Raw genomic sequence first — 18,293 nt, forward strand, 5'->3', positions numbered from 1 at the left:
TGGGCGCTGGTTTCTAGACGAACCCGTATCCCACATGAGATGATGGAATGTTTTCCAAATTTGCATCTTTCTGGTTGTCTAGAAAATCTGAGCTGCCATCTTAAGGTGGCAAGCATTGAATTCAGTGGTCACTGACGTTTTCTTCCTTGCATACTTTTTATTTTAGGGGTGGAGGGAGAGGCTGGTGTTTTGTCATCTCCTTGGGAACAGAGCTTCTGATGAATTCACCCTGCCTTTTCAGGCAGGAAAGTTGTCAGCCTGCAGTGAAAATTGTATCCCCAATCTGTTTCCCAGAGCTGCTGTGGCCCTCTTTAATGTGACTCTTGTTTATGCACCTTAAACTAAAGCTTAAAGCAGTCACTGTGACTGATCCAACAGGTTTTGTCTCGCCTTGGTTTGAAATTGGTTGCTGTATCCTCCCAGAGCACATGTAGTGCCATAGGTAGAGGTGGGTCTGAGCCAGAAGCCAACGCCCAGGGATGGAGACCACAGCTGCACTGACATCACCAGGAAAATATGATGCTGGCGGTTGGCAGGGTTGCCAGAAAGCCTTATTTTTAACTTGATCTCCACCCTGTAGCTTGCCAGCTGCAGTGGGCCTGTGTGCAGACCAGCCCCACACCTCTTACCGCAGGCAAGGGTCTAAGGTTGTACCTCGTCCTATTTGTTATCAGCCCACAGACAGACTGCCTCTTTGAGTCTGGGTAAAAATGGAGCCAGAAGAGTATTCTCTTCCCTGCCCTCCTGTTCAAGAACAGGGATCTCCAGAAGATAGTGAAGCCCTGTCTTCTCTGTAGTGAGTTTCATCCATGCCCTTTGTTCCTGAGCATGTACGTCTAGTGGCCTCATTTTCTGTGAGGGTTTGTGGGTCATACTACACAAATAAAGGAGGCCCCTGCTCAGAACCATGACAGCTATAAGAAGGCAGTTGGTTTGTGGTGTGGGGGTGAGGGAGTGGGCCCACACGGGGAGTTTGAGTAGGCCATTTATTGCATTTTGATTTGTTTTTCCAAAGTGAATCTTGTTTGAGAGCCTAGACTAGAATCATTGTGATATGCAGCTTTAAATATAATTTTTATAACCAGACTTCCTTTCTCTGCCTCTCAACGTTTTTTTGTTTCTTAGTATTTAACCTGGTATGATTATTTATTGATTTTTTTTTTTTTTTTTTTTTTTTTTTGTGGAGTGGGAAAATGGTGTTTTGAAAGTAGCTTAAAAAAATCATTAAAGGTCACATAGATAGGAATTAGTCTGAACATTTATTTTTGTTACAATAGGGTCCAATCTTCTAGGCTGTAGGGAGTAAATTGTTTGCCTTTAAAGACCCATAATAATTTTATACCAAGAAGATTGTGTCCTTGATAATGTCTCCATAATAAATGGGATCAGGCCCATTGCTATTTTGAACAGGGCAAGAAAAGTATAAGTAGGGAGAAAAACCAGTAAAGCGTAATTCTTAGATGTGTATGAGTATCTCCCACTCCTCTCCTTATTTGCTAGCAGTAAGTTTTTTTGTGAACCCAGATACCTAGGAGAGTAAGGATGGAGAAGATGGTACAGTGGCTACCATCTCCAGCCTCTTAAGCAGTCCGTGTCAGTGGTCTTACAGAACTTGGTAAAGCCCCAAGTGCCTTCATTTGTATTACCCATTCTTCACAGCCATCCTGGGTTATATAGGTTGGCCAGTCTAATTTTCTTATTCCAAAAATAAAGATACCACAGATAGAGTGCTCTAAAGCTCTTGTTCATCTGGACTGGAGATTTTAAGTCCCTTTGGCCTCATAGTCTGTTTGGTTCGTGGAACTTCCTGGAAAGGAAACACACCACACACTGCCTTTGGCTGTGGAGGTTGCCAAGGCCTCAAGTTAAAGATCCTCCCTGCAGGAGACCTCCATGAGAGCTTGCCCCAAAGGCTCCTTGCATATTCAGATTCCAGAACTAATGAGGTGGTTAGAGCTTCCAGGCCTGGGTAAATGAATGTCCCCAGCTAAGTGTGTCATCAGATAACATTAGCTGAGCTTTCTGCACCAGTGGTCCAAAACCCTGGGTAACATAAACATTTGCACTCTATCTGGAGCCCAGTCTTTGTCAACCAGCATTTTAGCCCCAGCACTTAACCGCCAGCTTGGCAGTAGCTAGCAGATAAATGTTTGAGGGACTAGGTGATTCAATTTACTTTATTAATAGATTCTTAGAGCCAGTTCCTTTACAGAGGAGGAAATGTGTGTTTGTGTGCATGTGTGTTTTCTGATTAAAGTTCAAAGAAACATTAGTTTAGTGAACCAGACAATGCCACCCTCACCCCACCCTGGATTTTGGCTCAATAATATTTGAGTTAAATATGAGCAAGTTTTATGTAGGCATTTGGGTTGTTAAGGAACTTGATTTTGAACTACTCAGCAACATCAGAAGGCAGAGATCTCGGGTCCTGGCCTGGTTATGATCTGTGTCCAGAAGTGTCTGCTCCCTCTCAGCCTCAGGTGTATCAGCTCATAGAGCAGTGAGAAGACTGAGGGCTGGGCCAGGAAGCTTCTGCTAGTCAGGATTAGATTGATTAGAAAGAAAACTATTCTTTTCTCATTTCTTATTCTGAAATCACTATGGTCTATAAGTCTCCATAAAGGTCTCACTTGAAAAATCCCTTAAAAATACAGACCCACCCTTTACTTTAGCATCGGATTGGCAGATAAAAGTGTGAGCACAGAATCTGTGCTGGCCACTTAGTAATTAGACCTAGATCTCAGGGCCAGACTAGGATGAGACTTGAGGGGTGAAGGTTTGCCCTGCAGCAGCGTTGACATGAGAGAGAGAAGCCCCTGGCATATCAGGCCTGCACTTTGGTGGTAATGTTCTGCCCACAGCTCATAACCCGTTTGAGACGCTCACCATTGCCTGCCACCTCCCTTCATGGGCATCTGCAGTGAAGAATGGTTCTCACCACAGTGGCCAGTTTTCTGCCTTGCTCCTGGCCAGACTCAGCCCTCGCCTCTGACTGAAATAAAGTGAGGTTTTCCAAACACCTCTGCCCTCCCGCAAACCCCACCAAGTCAGTTATCACTGGTTTTTGCTTGCCTGTTGTTTCCTGACGTTCTATATTCTGTCTTCTTACATCAGTCAGTCTCTGAGAAAGCAACAGAAAAGTGTGTGTGTGCGTGTGTGTGTGTGCGCGCACGCGTGTGTGTGTGTGTGTGTTGCCACCATTAATTTCAAAACAGCCTGAGCTAGGTGGAGAAGACAGATTTAACATGAGATTTGTTAAGCCTTAAATCCCACATTGAGCTGCTCTTTTTTCATAAAGCCTTTGTTAAGAGAACCATACTGGTACATGTTGTTTATTGAAACAGTGTTTGTGGACTGGCCATGGAACCTAGCTGGGTTTTTTAAAAACATCATTTATATGGGAGAATTTACTTTTGTTTTAAACAACCAGACACAGAACTCCTCCATTAAATGTGGGTCTAATCCCACAAACTTGAAAAGTGAACTAAGAGTCCTAAGTGCCACATGATAAAGTGCCAGATGAATGGCCCCAGAGCCCTAGAGTTCAGAAGGGGAAATAAGCTCTCTGGACGGGATGTCAGGAAACCTTAGTAGGTGGGTAGGATGTGGGTAGGGTTCCAGCTGGGTCCAGGAGAAGAGAAGAGTTTCACAGGCGGGGCAGCCAGAGTGTGAAAGCTCATAGTTTGTACTAAGTGAAGAGAGCATTTGGAGGTAGCAAGCAGCAGGCACTGGTGTAGGGCAAGTTTCGCAGCTAAACTGGAGGGGTTTTTTGGAAAGGAATGGTGATGGTAACTTCCCTATCACTTGTGTTTACAGAGTACTCTCCTACTCTTTTCTCATTCAGTTCTTACAGTCTAATGAAGTGGGCAACTGTTACCTCTGGTTTACAGAAAACGGTTACCAGTGACTTGCCAAGGCCAGTGCTGCTAGTAGGCGATACGGTGTGGACTGCAGCCCACCCTACTGACTCTTGAGCACCTCCTTTCCCTCGGAGCCCTTAGGATTGGGTCCCAGCAGGGAACAAGACAGGCAGGAAGTCATGGGACACAGTATGGTGTTCCCTGATTAATCCTAATTGGGCCAAAATAACTAATACTCCTCTGAAAGCTCAAAGTTTCATGTGTTGGAAGGAGTTTGGGGACTAATGTGAAGTGAGTTTGGCTTTGTAGCATATTAGAAGAAATTTTGGAATTAGTGCTTCCCATCTTACCCTGTGTATTCAGTAGAGGCCCTTGTTTATGAATGTGTATAGCAAAAATCTATGTTCAATTAAAAGACAAAAACATAAGCAAGTGCCTGTCACACTGATTTGCTGAGATCAGTGTCTTTTCTCTATTTCCTCTTCACCTGAACAAGAAATCAGCAGGTACTATAGACTTCAGCTTTGGTGCTAGTGAGTCCTCTACCCTGCAACACCCTGTAGATTGTTATTATACAGCTGTGAGTGACTTTAGTGACCACCAAGTTAAATCCCCTCACTTGGTAGATACAGTAAGTCAGGGAAAAGAAGTGACCAGCGAGGCCACCCAGCTGGGTTGTGGCAGATCTAGGCCTCACTGGCCTCTCTCAGTGCCCGGGGCTGTGCTCTGTCCAGCACCACAACCCTTGGTGAGTTGTCACTCCAGGTAGCTGCAGGGTTGCTTTGGACACTTACAGAGAAAGAAGGGGTGGGGGGTACAGGCTGGAACAGGGCATCGCAGCACCCCAGAGATCTCCCACAACACCCTGCCAGAAACCTTCCCTTGTATCTTCCTTTCCTATTAAAAAAAGAGGACAGATCAGCTCTGTGAAGCTTTTTTTCTTTCTTTCTTTCTTTTCCTCCCCATCTCTGGACTGACAAAACCTTTGCCATTGTGATTACTCCATAGTTCTGCAAATCCTGATGCCTTACAGAGTGTGAATTACCCAAACTCAAGGCTAGGCGGACAGGTGGGGCAGAGTCAGTGGCCCAGGAGGGACCATCCAGCCCCCTCCTTCCTCTCTAAGGGTTTTGGGTCCATGCAGGGGAATTTGCCTAAGGCCATACTGCTTCTTAGGCAGGGCCTGGACTGGGCTTACTGCTCCAATAAGCAATTAGAATTATGTTATCAGATCCTAGAGATGTTTATGTGGCCCAGTAAGTTTCCTCTCCTCTTTTAGAGTGAGAAAGAAGATGGGTCTGGGATGGAGATATGACTGGTAAAGGTTTAGGACTAGACGGGACCTTGGGAGGGGGAAACAGGAAAAGCGCCTGTGAAAAAACACAGGAATCCACGGACTGTAGGGTGAGGGGAAGGGAAGCTTCTTAAAATGATTTAAAGGAGGATCAGTAAAAACAGGCATTTTCCTCAGAGGAACTGCTGTCTGCCTGCAGAGCCCCCGATAGTCATGTGAGTCTGGTATCGACCCTTGTCCCCATGTTAAGGGCTTAGTTTCACTTTCCTGTCAGAAGGGACACAGGACAGAAGTGCACATGTTGATGTGGGGATGGACACATGCCGCACCAGGGAATCCGATGGCCAATAATGGAGGCAAGACAGAGACACTCCTTTCCTTTGCAGAATTAGCCACTCTTGCAGGCTTCAGAAAGTGTTTACTGCTGAGAGGCGCCCCCCCCACCCCCGCTCCATTATGTTTAATTTTCTCTATTGTTACCTCTTCTTCCTTTTGAGAAGATGAAGTTTGGCAATATAAAAATAGCTCTTTAAAAAAATGAAAGCCAGCCAGCAGATGGGAACCGAGTCCCTCACTTCCTTTCACATGGAAGCATGTACCCTTCTTCCCTGTACTGTATTCTGGGTTTTTCCTGTAGCATGAAGAGGACAAGCTTTAAGTCCTGGTTCACCACATACTAACTAGCTGGTAGATTGCTTCATCTCTCTGAGCCACTGTGTCTTCATCTATAAAATGACAGGAATAGTAATTATTATAATGCTGGGTTACTGTGAGGATTAGATGTGATCACAGCTGTCAGCCGCCTAGCAGGGAGAGGTGAACACACAGTAGTTGCTCAGTAAATGGCAGCTAAGAATTTTCAGATCTTGGGAGCTTTGAAGTTTGTAACATGTTTCTATGGATAGCTCTGTGAGATCATGATCACCTCTTGAACTTAATTTCTTGTAATTACTGCTTCCTAAACTTGTCCAGATATTGTGCCTTAAAACATGTGAGAAGCCCACTCTGAAGCAGGTAGAACACACATTGTGGGAGTGTGGTGTACTTGAATTTTAGTCTCAATTCGCACTCCCTTCATGTTGTACCATCAGGAAGTCATCTCACCTCGCTTTGTCTTGTTTATTCTTGTTACTCTGAGGCTTGATAGTTTTTGAGTTGCATCCAGGTCTGGAATGAACCATCTCTTAGCTCATCTGGCATAGCCATTCACCATCAGCATGGGGTCCCTGTGATGTGGCATTGGACTTCTTCAACCTGCATGAATGTGTTTGGGCCCCATCACCACCCTCCCTCTCCCACACCCTGGACCCCATGTTCATGTGGAAACACACACACATTCCATTGAGATTTTGTAGAGAGAGAATAGAGTTGTGGAATGTGTCATACATGTTTCCTGTTTGTGGGGAGGAGATTCTGAGAGGACCACTTTTTCTACTGCACTCATTTGAATGTAAGTGAGACAAGTGATTATTTGAGATCAAGCTTTCAGGATAAAGTCTGAAAGAACATTGGTTATGTCCTGCTGGTTGGAGCCTGGGAAGGTACCGACAGTCCCCATCTGTTCATTATTATCTTCCTTAACTTCTCATAATTCCATCCACACTGTCCCCTCCACCCTCTTGGAGGGAGACTTAGGAGAATGGCTGCTGCAGTTAGAAGTTTCTGTCCCCCTTGATCTGCAGTTCCCATCACAAAGGCACTTCCTTTGTGATGAAAACAGCACATGTAGGTGGACCACTCACTATGTCACTGCTCAGGTGCACAAACTGACAAGAAATGAGAGGAAAAGGCCCCCGAACAGCAAAAATGTCAGAAGCCCCTGCACCTTTCTTAGTGGCAGTTAGTCCCCATCCCTCAAATTTGAAGTTTTGAACCAGGAGCTTCGTTCAATCCAGAAACCACCTGAATTTGAGAAGAAAAGGGGCTGCTATGAATAGTCACGTTTCAGCGTGAGAAATGACAGCTGATCCAAGAGACGAAAGGAAAAACCTAAAGAGCACACGTGAGAGCCATATGCGGAGTTCTGCGACTCCGGGCCGGGAGAGCTGCTCCACCCACCTCTTCTAGGGCGACACTGATTCCACCAGCATCCGTTTCTTGGACAGGAGCGTGATGGCGCCCCGGACAGCTTTAGGAGGCTGACGGGTGTACTGTGGAAAGAGAGAGCACCAGTGTCACCTCAAACAGCACTTGCAGAATGAGAGTTACAGAGTTTTAGATTAAGCCCACACCTGTTTTATATCTATTTTTTCCACTTCATTAGATTGCTTGATTTTGATGCAACCTGGCATTGCACAAATAGCAAATTCCAGCATTTCCCACATACCCAAATTAAAATCATTTTGAAGTTTCTGAAGGCAAAATCCACCTCCTGTTTCTTTTTTGGGGGTAAGGAGGATATCCAATAATGTGAGAAGCTTAATGTTTAAAGACATTTCTTTTTCCATTGCTATTATGGTCGGATTTAACTGACCACAGGTAGAAAATATTCAAGGGGAAGAACAATGAAAACAATATAGAAATAAACAATGATACAATTTTTAAAAAATATATTATAACAACTATTTACATGGCATTTATGTTGTATTAGTTGCAAATAATATAGCCATGATTTAAAATGTATGGGAGGCCAGGTGGGGTGGCTCATGCCTGTAATCCCAGCACTTTGGGAGGTCAAGGTGGGTGGATCATTTGAGGTCAGGAGTTCGAGACCAGCCTGGCCAACATGGTTGAAACCCTGTCTCTAATAAAAATACAAAAATTAGCCAGGCATGGTGGCGGGTGCCTGTAATCCCAGCTACTCAGGAGGCTGAGGCAGGAGAATCTCTTGAACCCAGGAGGCAGAGATTGCAGTGAGCCAAGATCATGCCATTGCACTCTAGCCTGGGTGACAGAGCGAGACTCTGTCTCAAAAAAAAATAATTAGTGAATTTTTAAAAAAGTATATGGGAGGATGTGCATAGGTTATATCAAATACTGTGCCATTTTAGATAAGCGACTTGAGCATCTATGGATTTTGGTATCCTTGGGGTACCTGGAATCAATCCCCTGTGGATACCAAGGGACAATTATATTGAAAATAAAATTTTACTACTTGTGGTAGGCCTCTGCATATAATCTTATTTCCTCAAGGCCAACCACATTCTTCTGTTTTTGCTTGTCCTCTTTTATAGGAGAAAAGAAAGTAAAAAATAATAATCTGAGACTGGACAGACTTAAAATGGCCACTTGTTACCCAAGTGACCTTCCTTTCAGACGTTTTCCACGCAGCACATAGCTGAGGATCTTAACTACCCAAGGGAAAAGCAGGGAATGGACAAGATACTAAGTTAGGGCTGGCTGCTGGCCTTAACTGCATGTACCTGGGTTGCTGCAGCCTGGCCCTCTTTCCCCTGTGAGGTCAGCTTAGCACACACCAAGCCCAGTCTGTCTGCTGGCATTCAGTTCACTCTGCACATAATTCTGTGCACAGAACCGGACCAAAGACCCCTGAAAATATAGAAGTATAAAGCCTCATCCTTGCACTTAGGAAGGGAACAGTCTAGTTGGAAGTAATAAGAGTGATAAATGAAACAATAGCAAAATTATAATGATTGGTTCCGGGGTTCTGTGGTCCAGATTGTTAGTTGTAGAGTTGTGAGGAAAAGGAGAGCTGTGAGACCCAGAATGATTGGAAATGGAAATATCTCCAGGAAGGAAAGATGGGCCTTGGCCCGAGCCTTGGAAGGTAGATAGGTGTGATAAGGTGAAGAGACTGGGGAGTCAGGACGACGGGTCACAGGCTGAGTGCATTCTTCTACATGTGGATGTGTGCATCCTGCTGGCATCTTTATAAGATGGTGACATCGACTCCAGCTGCAGCCTCTACTAGAGGCGGAGTGATGGGAAATAGGAAGGAGAGAAGGATGGAGCCAGATGGGTGAGGGCACGAGCTTGGTGTTGGTACAACAGATAATAGAAACCCATTGTGTGTGTGTGTGTGTGTGTCTGTGTGTGAGACACACTGTGGACCCTTGAACGAAGCAGGGGGTTTAGGGGCACCAACCCTATGCTATTGAAAATCTTCCTATACATTTGATTCCCCCAAAACTTTTAATAGCCTACTCTTATCAATAACATAAACAGTCAATTAACATATTTTTCATATTGTGTATATTACATTACTGTAGTCTTAAAGTAAGCTAGGGAAAAGAAAATATTACTAAGCAAAGGAAGAGAAAATATATTTGCTGATTCATTAAGTGGAAGTGGATCATCATAATGTCTTCATCCTCGTCTTCACATTGAGTAGGCTAAGGAGGAAGGTGGGGGTGTTGGTCTTGGGGTAGTAGAAGTGGGAGGCAGAAGAGGCGGGCATACTTGATGTAACTTTATGGAAATAACATAAGCAGTCTTGAATGATTGGAACCCTTGCAACAAATTCAGTTTGTTTTCTGGTACTGCTTTTACATCCTCTTCCTCATCATTTGTCATCTTTTTGGAGGCACTCATTTTCATCAGGTCATCTTCCGTTAATTCTTCTGATATGGTGTCTGTTAGCTCTTGTATTTCTCCAAGATCCATATCATGAAACCTTCACCCTTCTACCTTTTTGCCATATCCACAACCTCTTTCATAATTTCCTTCATTGGCTCTGTCCTAAATTCTGTGAAATGATGTATAGCATCTGGACATAATTTTCTCCAGCAGGAATTTATTGTTTCAGACTTGATGGCTTTCACAGCTTTTTCTATAACAATGACGGCATCTTCAGTGGTGTAGTCCTCCCAGACTTTCATGATGTTCTCTCTGTTGGGGATTCTATTCCATAGCATCGACAAACCTTTCCATAGAGTTTTGTGTAGTAATGAGCCTTACAAGTCCTTATGACCCCTTGATCTAGAGGCCGAATTAGGGATGTTGTGTTTGGGGGCCAGGAGACCATGTCAGTGCCTTCAGTGTTGAACTCATGGGGTTCTGGGTGGGGGCATTGTCTAATACCAAAATAACTTTAAAAGGCATCCTCTTACTGGCAAGGTACTTGGAGACTTCAGGAACCAAAGCATCAGTAGAACCAATTCAGAAAAACAGTTGTCACTGTCCAGGCCTTCTTTCTGTACAACCAAAAGACTGGCAGCTGGTATTTATTTTTTCCCTTCAAGGCTCAAAGGTTAACAGCTTTATGGATAAGGGCAGTCCTGATTATAAACCCAACTGCATTTGCACAGAACAGTAGTTAGCCTATCCCTTTCTGCCTTAAGTCCTGGTACTCCACCTCTCTTTCTCTTACTAGGCTTTTGTGGCATTTTGTTCCAGAACAGGGCTCTTTAATCTGTGTTAAAAATTTGTTGAGACAGATACACTTTTTCCTCAATGATTTTCTTAATGGCGCCTGGGAACTCATCTGCTGCCTCTTGGTCAGCAAAAGCTGCTTCTCCCAACTCCTTGACATTTTTTAAGCCAAACCTCTTTCTGAAATTGTCAGACTGGGAGCTCTGTGAATCTTTCCTGGTTCTGAGGGCTACCCAATTAAAAATTAATAGTCCTACCATCCTTTGCTGGTGTTACATTCTCCTTCACCTTCGTATGCCTTTAAATTGTCATATGATAACTTCACTTTTTCTCAAATCATATTAGTCTTTAGGTATGCCTCTCTTATGGCAATCCTGTACTCACATAAAAGATGCATTGTTAATTATTTATTTATTTGTTTATTTTTTTGTAGAGACGGGTTTTGCCATGTTGCCCAGGCTGGTCTCAAACTCCTGGGCACAAGCAGTCTGCCCGTCTCAGCCTCCCAAAGTGCTGGGATTACAGGCACGAACTGCTGCACCCAGCCAAAAGCTGCATTTTCAATATGAGATAAAAAGATATTTCACAAAAAAGTGCAAGGTCTTTGCATCTGCTGATGTAGCTTCAGGGATGGCTTCACAAATTTCCTTTTCTTTTTTTAGTCTTCAAATGGTGGGCCACCACAACTGTGGACCTCAATCTACAACACATAGCAAGCAGTTCATCCTTTTCTTGTAGTGTCACGACTTGTTCTCTGCTTCTTGAGAGTACTTCCAGCATCACTAGTGACACTTTGGGTCTCATGATGTTAGTCAAGGTTTACAGTATTGCACTAGACACTGTGAAAAATACACAAGAACTTTTACTGTGATACCCAATTTACTAGAGAGACCATGTGGAGATAATTAGCATCATAGGCATTTTAAGTGGGCACTCACAATACTTGAGCTCATTGCAGTAGGAGTTAGAGATGGCTCTGAAATTATTATAGTAGTACAGTATATACCAAGATTTAGTACTACACAAATGGTGCTGTTACAATCTGTATTTGTGTGTATGAGTTTTGATAATTTTTAATTTTATGACAGATTTGTATATATTTTGTGGTAGTAAATGATAAAATAGACTACCATCTACATATATTTTATGCATTCATGACATACCTTGTTCTTAATTTTTTCTGATATTTCTAGGCTAGGCCATTCATCTGAGTCTTTTCAAATTGTCACAAATCTCTAAAAAACTTTCCAGTGTATTTATTGGAAAGAATCCATGTATAAGTGCATTTGCACAGTTTAGGTCCAACTAAAGGTCAACTGTGTGTGTGTATCTAGTACATTTTTATAGTAGATGTGTATGTACTTTTACAGTAGATGTATATATACTTTTATAGTAGATAGTATGTTTTATAGTAGATGTATATATACATATAGGCATTATCTAGTCTCTCTCTCTATATATTTTTTTGTTCATTTGTTTTATTTAAAATGTTCACCTTCCAAAGGCCTCTTTTATATTTTGATAAAACTGGGTAAAAGGAAAGGAACATTTGGGGTATTTAAATTGCACTACACTCATTTTTTCCCCTTTTCCCCTTCTTTTCTGTAAGTTACACCTTTTTACTTAACCTTCCCCATCCCTCCGCACACAACCACCACTTGGAAATTCTTCTGATTTGATGGTTGTGTTCCCTGTTTTCATTTTGAGCCAACCTTAAGGGTTGCCAGCAGGTGGCAAACCTATTTTTACATTCCAAGTAATCAAAATCCTCACAGGTCTTTGTCATGCAGCTGCAAAAAAATTGTATGGATGGCGGCAGTAGCACTGAAATTCTTCATGAAAATTGGATTCTCTCTTCCCTGAACTTAAACAAATGCTCATTTGTAAACTATATAGCTCCACAATTAATCTCTAAAGAGAAATCAGTTACCATCCCGTTAAGTAAACTTTTCTTCTGTGGCTGTTAGGTAAATACTGTCCTTGGACTTAATGAGTACACGTGTTTGTTAATGTTCTGCTCCAAGCAGGAGAGCATCGCATGAATGGGCACGTGTGACTAGGCAGTAAGTCGGGGTTCATCTCTACTCTGTTGAGTGATGTGTCTCTGCCTCTGCTCTCCTGTTTCTAGCCTAAACCCACCAAAGGACGAATGCGCATCCACTGCCTAGAGAATGTGGACAAGGCCCTTCAGTTCCTGAAGGAGCAGAGAGTCCATCTTGAGAACATGGGATCCCATGACATCGTGGATGGAAACCACCGGCTGACCCTTGGCCTCATCTGGACCATCATCCTGCGCTTCCAGGTAAGAGTCTCTGCCCGGGGTTGCTCAGAACTTAGGCTGACCTCTCAGAGGTATGAGCATCCTTGTAGAGCCGGCCTCTGTGTGTCAGAGGGATCAGGAAGACCAGGTTGAAAGCATGTCTCAGAGTCAGGTGTGTCATACCCAGTCCTCAGAATTGAATGCTGCCTCGTAGGCATGTGGAATCTACTACATCCTCCTGCAATTGTACTAGCCCCTGATAATCTTAGCTCTCCTGTCAGACACGTCTCAGTGGCCCAGGGACTTCTAGACTGCATCCCAGCCCACCACTTTGCTGGCCCCTGCTCTAAATGCCTGGTCTCTGCTGCTTGGCTCTCAGGAGCAAAGGTATAAGGATGTGGCCAGTGCTAGGTTATTAGCTTAGACTGCCTCAACTTCACTCAACTATGACATGTGTTACAGAATATTTTTAGGCAAAGCTGTTGAGGGTTATGGCGTGTGTGTGGGCTCCATTTTCACCTTCTCATTCTCTTTGGATGTGAGGAAGCAATTTGCAGGAGGAAAGTACAAAACGCTTGTGTTCCTTTGAACTGATGATGATTTTACGGGTTTTGTTATACTTGAGGAGGAAGGCTCTAAGTATAGAAGTATTTTAAGCCGGAAGGTACTCTCAAGGTCTTTTTGTTCACCACTTTCACTTTATGAAGAAATTGGGGACCCAGAGAAGTTTGAAACCTTGCCCCTGATGACGCAGCCAGCCAGGGCTATAGGGGGCGCCTCTGACCCCTTAAGAGAGGGCACTCATTTTGGGACTGTGCAGCACTACGGGTGTGATTATTGGTTCTTTCTCCAGGCGGATGCTTCGTGCTCATGCGTTCCAATTAAAATTGGAAAGGCAGGAACAACTTTGTACTGTAGTGTCAGGTTTCTCTACAAACAAATATTCTAACAGTCCTGTCTCCTCAGTGACTGTGTTCTCTTGCCATTCCTTCCTGTTCTGCCCCTTTAATAAAGATCTGCTTGATTTTTCTAGGTAAACAAAAACCTCACACAAAAAGGAAAAACGAAAAATCAAATTATAGCTTGCTTTGTTTTCTTATTGAAACTCTGAAATCAGCCTGTGAACAATCCCTTTTCCTTCTCACTTGCCCTAGGATTGGGCTTCAGATAGTGTCCTGAGTATATATGTGGGAGGAAGGGGTAGGGGACTAGAATGAGTTACAGGAAGAAACAGCTTCCTGACTGGCTGGTTCCCAAGCTGGCTGATCATCTGATGCCATTGGGAAACCATCTTAATAATTCAGGTTCCCAGGGCCCAGCCCTAGTAATTCTAATTAAGTAGGTCTGAGGAGAGAACTGTTGTTGAAGATGGTACAACATCATTAAAGGAGTTAATTACAGCAATCAAGGACATTTTTTCCCCGGACAGAACTCTTATATTTCTGTCATTTAGATCCTGAATGATTTGAAAATGGAGTAGCCATTGAATCCACTAATTACTGCTCTTGTGTCTTATGGCAACAGAGGTGAAATTATTAGCAGGACACTCCTCAAGCTTCACCCCAGTTTTATGGAGTAAAATGTTGTATTTCTCTTACCTTTGGCCTGCAGTAATCAGAGCGTGGACGGGCATCCTGACTGGGGGCTGTCTTGAGAGCAGGTCAGCACCCAGGTCAGGGAGCTGGCACACACAGCCCTTTTCAGGATTCTCAGCGTGAATTGCGTTGAGTCATTGACCGGTTCACTTCCTGCCAGTTTGCCTATTCCTATAATTCAACTTATAAATGCTGATGTGTATTTTCTTCCTTTCTGTTGCAATGAGAGGCATAGACTGCTAATGTTACCGCATGGCCTGCAGTGTTGGTGTCTGACATGACTCAGCTTTCTTCAGCAGCTTTATTAAAACATTACCTATTCTACAAAAATAATATGATTATGAATCAGCCAAGGCCCAGTTATAGATATCTAGCATATCCACAAGGATACTTGAGGTATCCTTATAGATACATGGGGTGAAGCTTCCCTGTGTATCTACAAGGGTCTCTCCTTCCCCCAGCTCCTGAATATACGGTTTTATAAGTTCCCAGTGTGTGTGTGCGTGTGCTCTCACTGCTACCAGGATATGGCCTGACCTGTATGTGCATAGAGGTGTCCATTAAATACTGATGATGACACAGATTTTTATAATGCTGCCCCTTTAAAAGAGAGTAAAAGGGCCAGATACAAAGTGGCTCATGCCTGTAATCCCGGCACTTTGGGAGGCCAAGGCGGGTGGATCACTTCAGGTCAGGAGTTTGATACCAACCTGGCCAACATGACGATACCCTGCCTCTACTAAAAATACAAAAATTAGCCAGGTGTGGTGGCACGCACCTATAATCCCAGTTACTTGGGTAGCTGAGGCAGGAGAATCACTTGAATCTGGGAGGCGGAGATTGCAGTGAGCCAAGATCACACCACTGCTCTCTAGCCTGGGCTGCAGAGACTGTCTCCAAAAAAAAAAAAAAAAAAGGTGGTGAGAAACTGGAGTGGAAGTCTCTCAGTTTGCCTAGTTTAAATAGGGAGCTGTCTTCATTTCAGAAGGGTAGACTTCGTTTCCATATGGACAAATCTGGAAACTGCTACCCTTCTTCGCACAGAAGCATAAGAAAGCCAGTGAGTTACTATGTGAAGTTGCAGCCTGACTTTCCTGGTGAGCCCGTCTCTCACCCCTTGAGTGAGGGTTCTTCTTCCACATTCCCTTTCTGCACTTGAGCTAATGATCCTAATATTAGAGACTGGGGTTTATGCAAACTCAGGCTTCACCTTCTTAACACAATTAAAAATAGAGAATTTTTTAAAAATGTAGTTGTTTCAATTCCCAAGTGTTTTTCCTAGTTGAAAGTTTGTAACTTTTTAGTTCTGTATTTATATATTTTGTCTTCATTCTCTCTGTCTCTTTCAAAAAGAATTCTGGGAAGTGTTTGTAGATTGAATGGAGTGAAGGTTGTAGGGAGCATGACAAAGCAGAGAAGCTTAAAACGGCTACAGCTGGAGGTGATGAATGGACTCCTGGCCAGCACCATCCACTCCTGACTCCATTCCACATTTTACTGTACAAGAGGAAACCTTCATATAGTAGACAAAAGTGTATTTGGAGCATTTGTCTAAAATTACGTAGCTGGCAGTTGGCGCCTAATCTAAGAACTAACATTCATGGACCCTTATGAGCTCTGCACTTCATTATATCATTTAAGTGCATAATACTGCTGTGAAATTAGCCACTGTCATTATTTCCATTCCTCAGATGGGGAAGCTGGGGAACCTGCCCAAGGGCACATGGTAGGTGATGGAGCCTGGATTCACATACAGGCAGTCTGACTTTGGTGCCAGCTGACCAGGCTTTGTTTATAATGTTGCAAATATGCTGCCTCTGAGCGGCTTATGAATGCACACCATGGAAGCACAGCGCTTAAGCACACACTTGCTCTAATGGTTTGGAAATGGTGCACACAGTGCCCTCATCAATGAAGGCTGCACCTAGTGTGGAAAATGTTTACTTACGAAAAACCGAACTCAGTATTTTTCTGGGGGTCTGATGAGATTCCAGATATACTGTGTGAACCACTGTGCTTGCTTCTCACTGGAAAGATGGGCTGTCTCAGGGGTAAAAATGACCTCTGATAGGTGCTGGGAAGTCCCTACAGCCTTCTGTCTGTGCGACGTAGAAAACCTAGTTCTGGTTGTGTTTCTGGTTGTGCTTCTGAAGGAAGCAGTTTTCATTCACAGGGTAGATCGTCTGCAGGACAAGGCTTTGATCTCCAGTTTATTCTTTATGTATAGGCAGACCTGTTCTTCAGTGGCTCTTTGAGACAGCTGACCCATCTATTTGTCTAATATTTCTTTGTAAATCTTAGATCCAGGATATCAGTGTGGAAACTGAAGACAACAAAGAGAAGAAATCTGCCAAGGATGCATTGCTGTTGTGGTGCCAGATGAAGACAGCTGGGTGAGTGTGAACGCAGAGGGTATTGGGGCTGCTGCTTCCAGGACTGAATTCCACTGCAGTCATCACTTAGAAGGTGTTGACAGGTATCTTTTTCACTGCTTCCATGGGGAAGTCTTGTTAACACGTAAGCAGTTGATATGACTTTTCAATTAGCTCTCGGAATGGAAGGAGTTCTAATTTATATTTTAGACCTGTCATGTCTTCATAATCAGTTTCCTTCTCTTTATTAAGGAAGCTCCAAAGAGCATTATATTTTGAATTTGAAAACCCTGGAAGCATGTTTAGGAATCATATCCATGATATTTTAAGAATACAGTTGTAGGTTTTCTTCATCCTTTAATTTCTGTTTTGGGGAGCTTTCTTTGCACAGTAAACATTAGCATAACCTTTTAATATTATCTGTGTCAGTTTCCCTTTGATTTTTTCATTGAAATTTCATTGAAGCTGTTTTTAGAGAACCGCACCTTTTGTGTTGCTCACTACTGTTAGGACTCAATTGATGCTAAACCTTCGAGTTCTTAGCAGATTGGTTTAAGGTTCTAGGTACTTACTGAGACCCAATTTTAGGTTAATTAGATTTACTGTCAGAACTTCTTTAGGTATAGACGTAACTCTAATGAACATGAATTCAGAATATGAAAATCAGAACTCTGTCCATTATGAGAGCTAGCTGAAAAGTGATCATGTCTATAAAGAGCTTATGGCCTAATAAAAGGGTCAAGTCAGGTATGAACCTTTAATCAGCCACTGATATAAAGTTATTAATAGTCAATATAGTATCGAATAGCTGTTTCATTATGGGTAGGTTTCAAACATAAATTTTTCAGGGATTTTTCATCCAATTAAGTGGCATATGGAAGAAAGAAAGCTGAGTGTCACATAAACAGGTAGTCCCACCACTTCTTGTCCCAAAGTAACGTGTGACAGGGGACTGCAGTTCCTGGTGTCTTTGTAGGTACAGTAGAAAGCCAGTGGAAGCAGAGGCCTCACAGATGTCTAGGTTGTCGTCACTTTTTCCTAAATAAGAGTAGTGTTTTAAATCTACAACACAGTTCACATGTTTTGTGAGATTGAATTACCAAGCAAGAAAAACCACATGGATGCATGTTTTATTTTTATTTTATGGCAAGCTAGAGTTGATGGGATTTTTGTTCTGACTTGATTGTCCTTAGTGATATTCACTGCTTTAGGTTTTACAATACTTACAGACTTATTTATTAACAAAGCACTTGGCAAAAGTATAAACCTCCATGTGGTAATTGTGTTGCTTTTCCCTTCTGCTTTGTCCTTGGCAGGTACCCCAATGTCAACATTCACAATTTCACCACTAGCTGGAGGGACGGCATGGCCTTCAATGCACTGATACACAAACACCGGTAAGTCCATACAAATCATCCTAGCAATTGTGGGGCAAAAGGTTGCTGTCCGTCCATAGCAGGTTTGGGTGACTTTCCCATATCCGTTGCCTTAACTGTTGCACCATGGTGGAAATTCCTACATTCCATGTGAGGAAAATATGGGAGAATATGTAAATTCTTCCACACAAAATAAACAGGTTCACCCTTAATCTTTCTTTTTTCTTAATAAACTTTGAAGTGTTTATTCAAAAATCAGGTTTCA

At 43.0% G+C, this 18,293-nt stretch overlaps 1 protein-coding gene across 3 annotated transcripts in view; it reads left to right on the plus strand.

Moving 5' to 3' along the window:
* The window catches only part of SPTBN1 (spectrin beta, non-erythrocytic 1), a 211,549-nt gene that overhangs the window by 141,819 nt on the left and 51,437 nt on the right, over positions 1 to 18,293 (plus strand). For all 3 annotated transcript variants that reach the window (XM_025354672.1, XM_025354674.1, XM_025354675.1), the window contains 3 exons: positions 12,554 to 12,727; positions 16,582 to 16,673; positions 17,969 to 18,049. In XM_025354672.1, coding sequence (XP_025210457.1) covers positions 12,554 to 12,727; positions 16,582 to 16,673; positions 17,969 to 18,049 — 347 coding nt within the window. The remainder of the gene's footprint in view (positions 1 to 12,553; positions 12,728 to 16,581; positions 16,674 to 17,968; positions 18,050 to 18,293) is intronic.

This window comes from Theropithecus gelada, chromosome 13 (assembly GCF_003255815.1).
Source record: "Theropithecus gelada isolate Dixy chromosome 13, Tgel_1.0, whole genome shotgun sequence".
Lineage (NCBI taxonomy): Eukaryota > Metazoa > Chordata > Mammalia > Primates > Cercopithecidae > Theropithecus > Theropithecus gelada.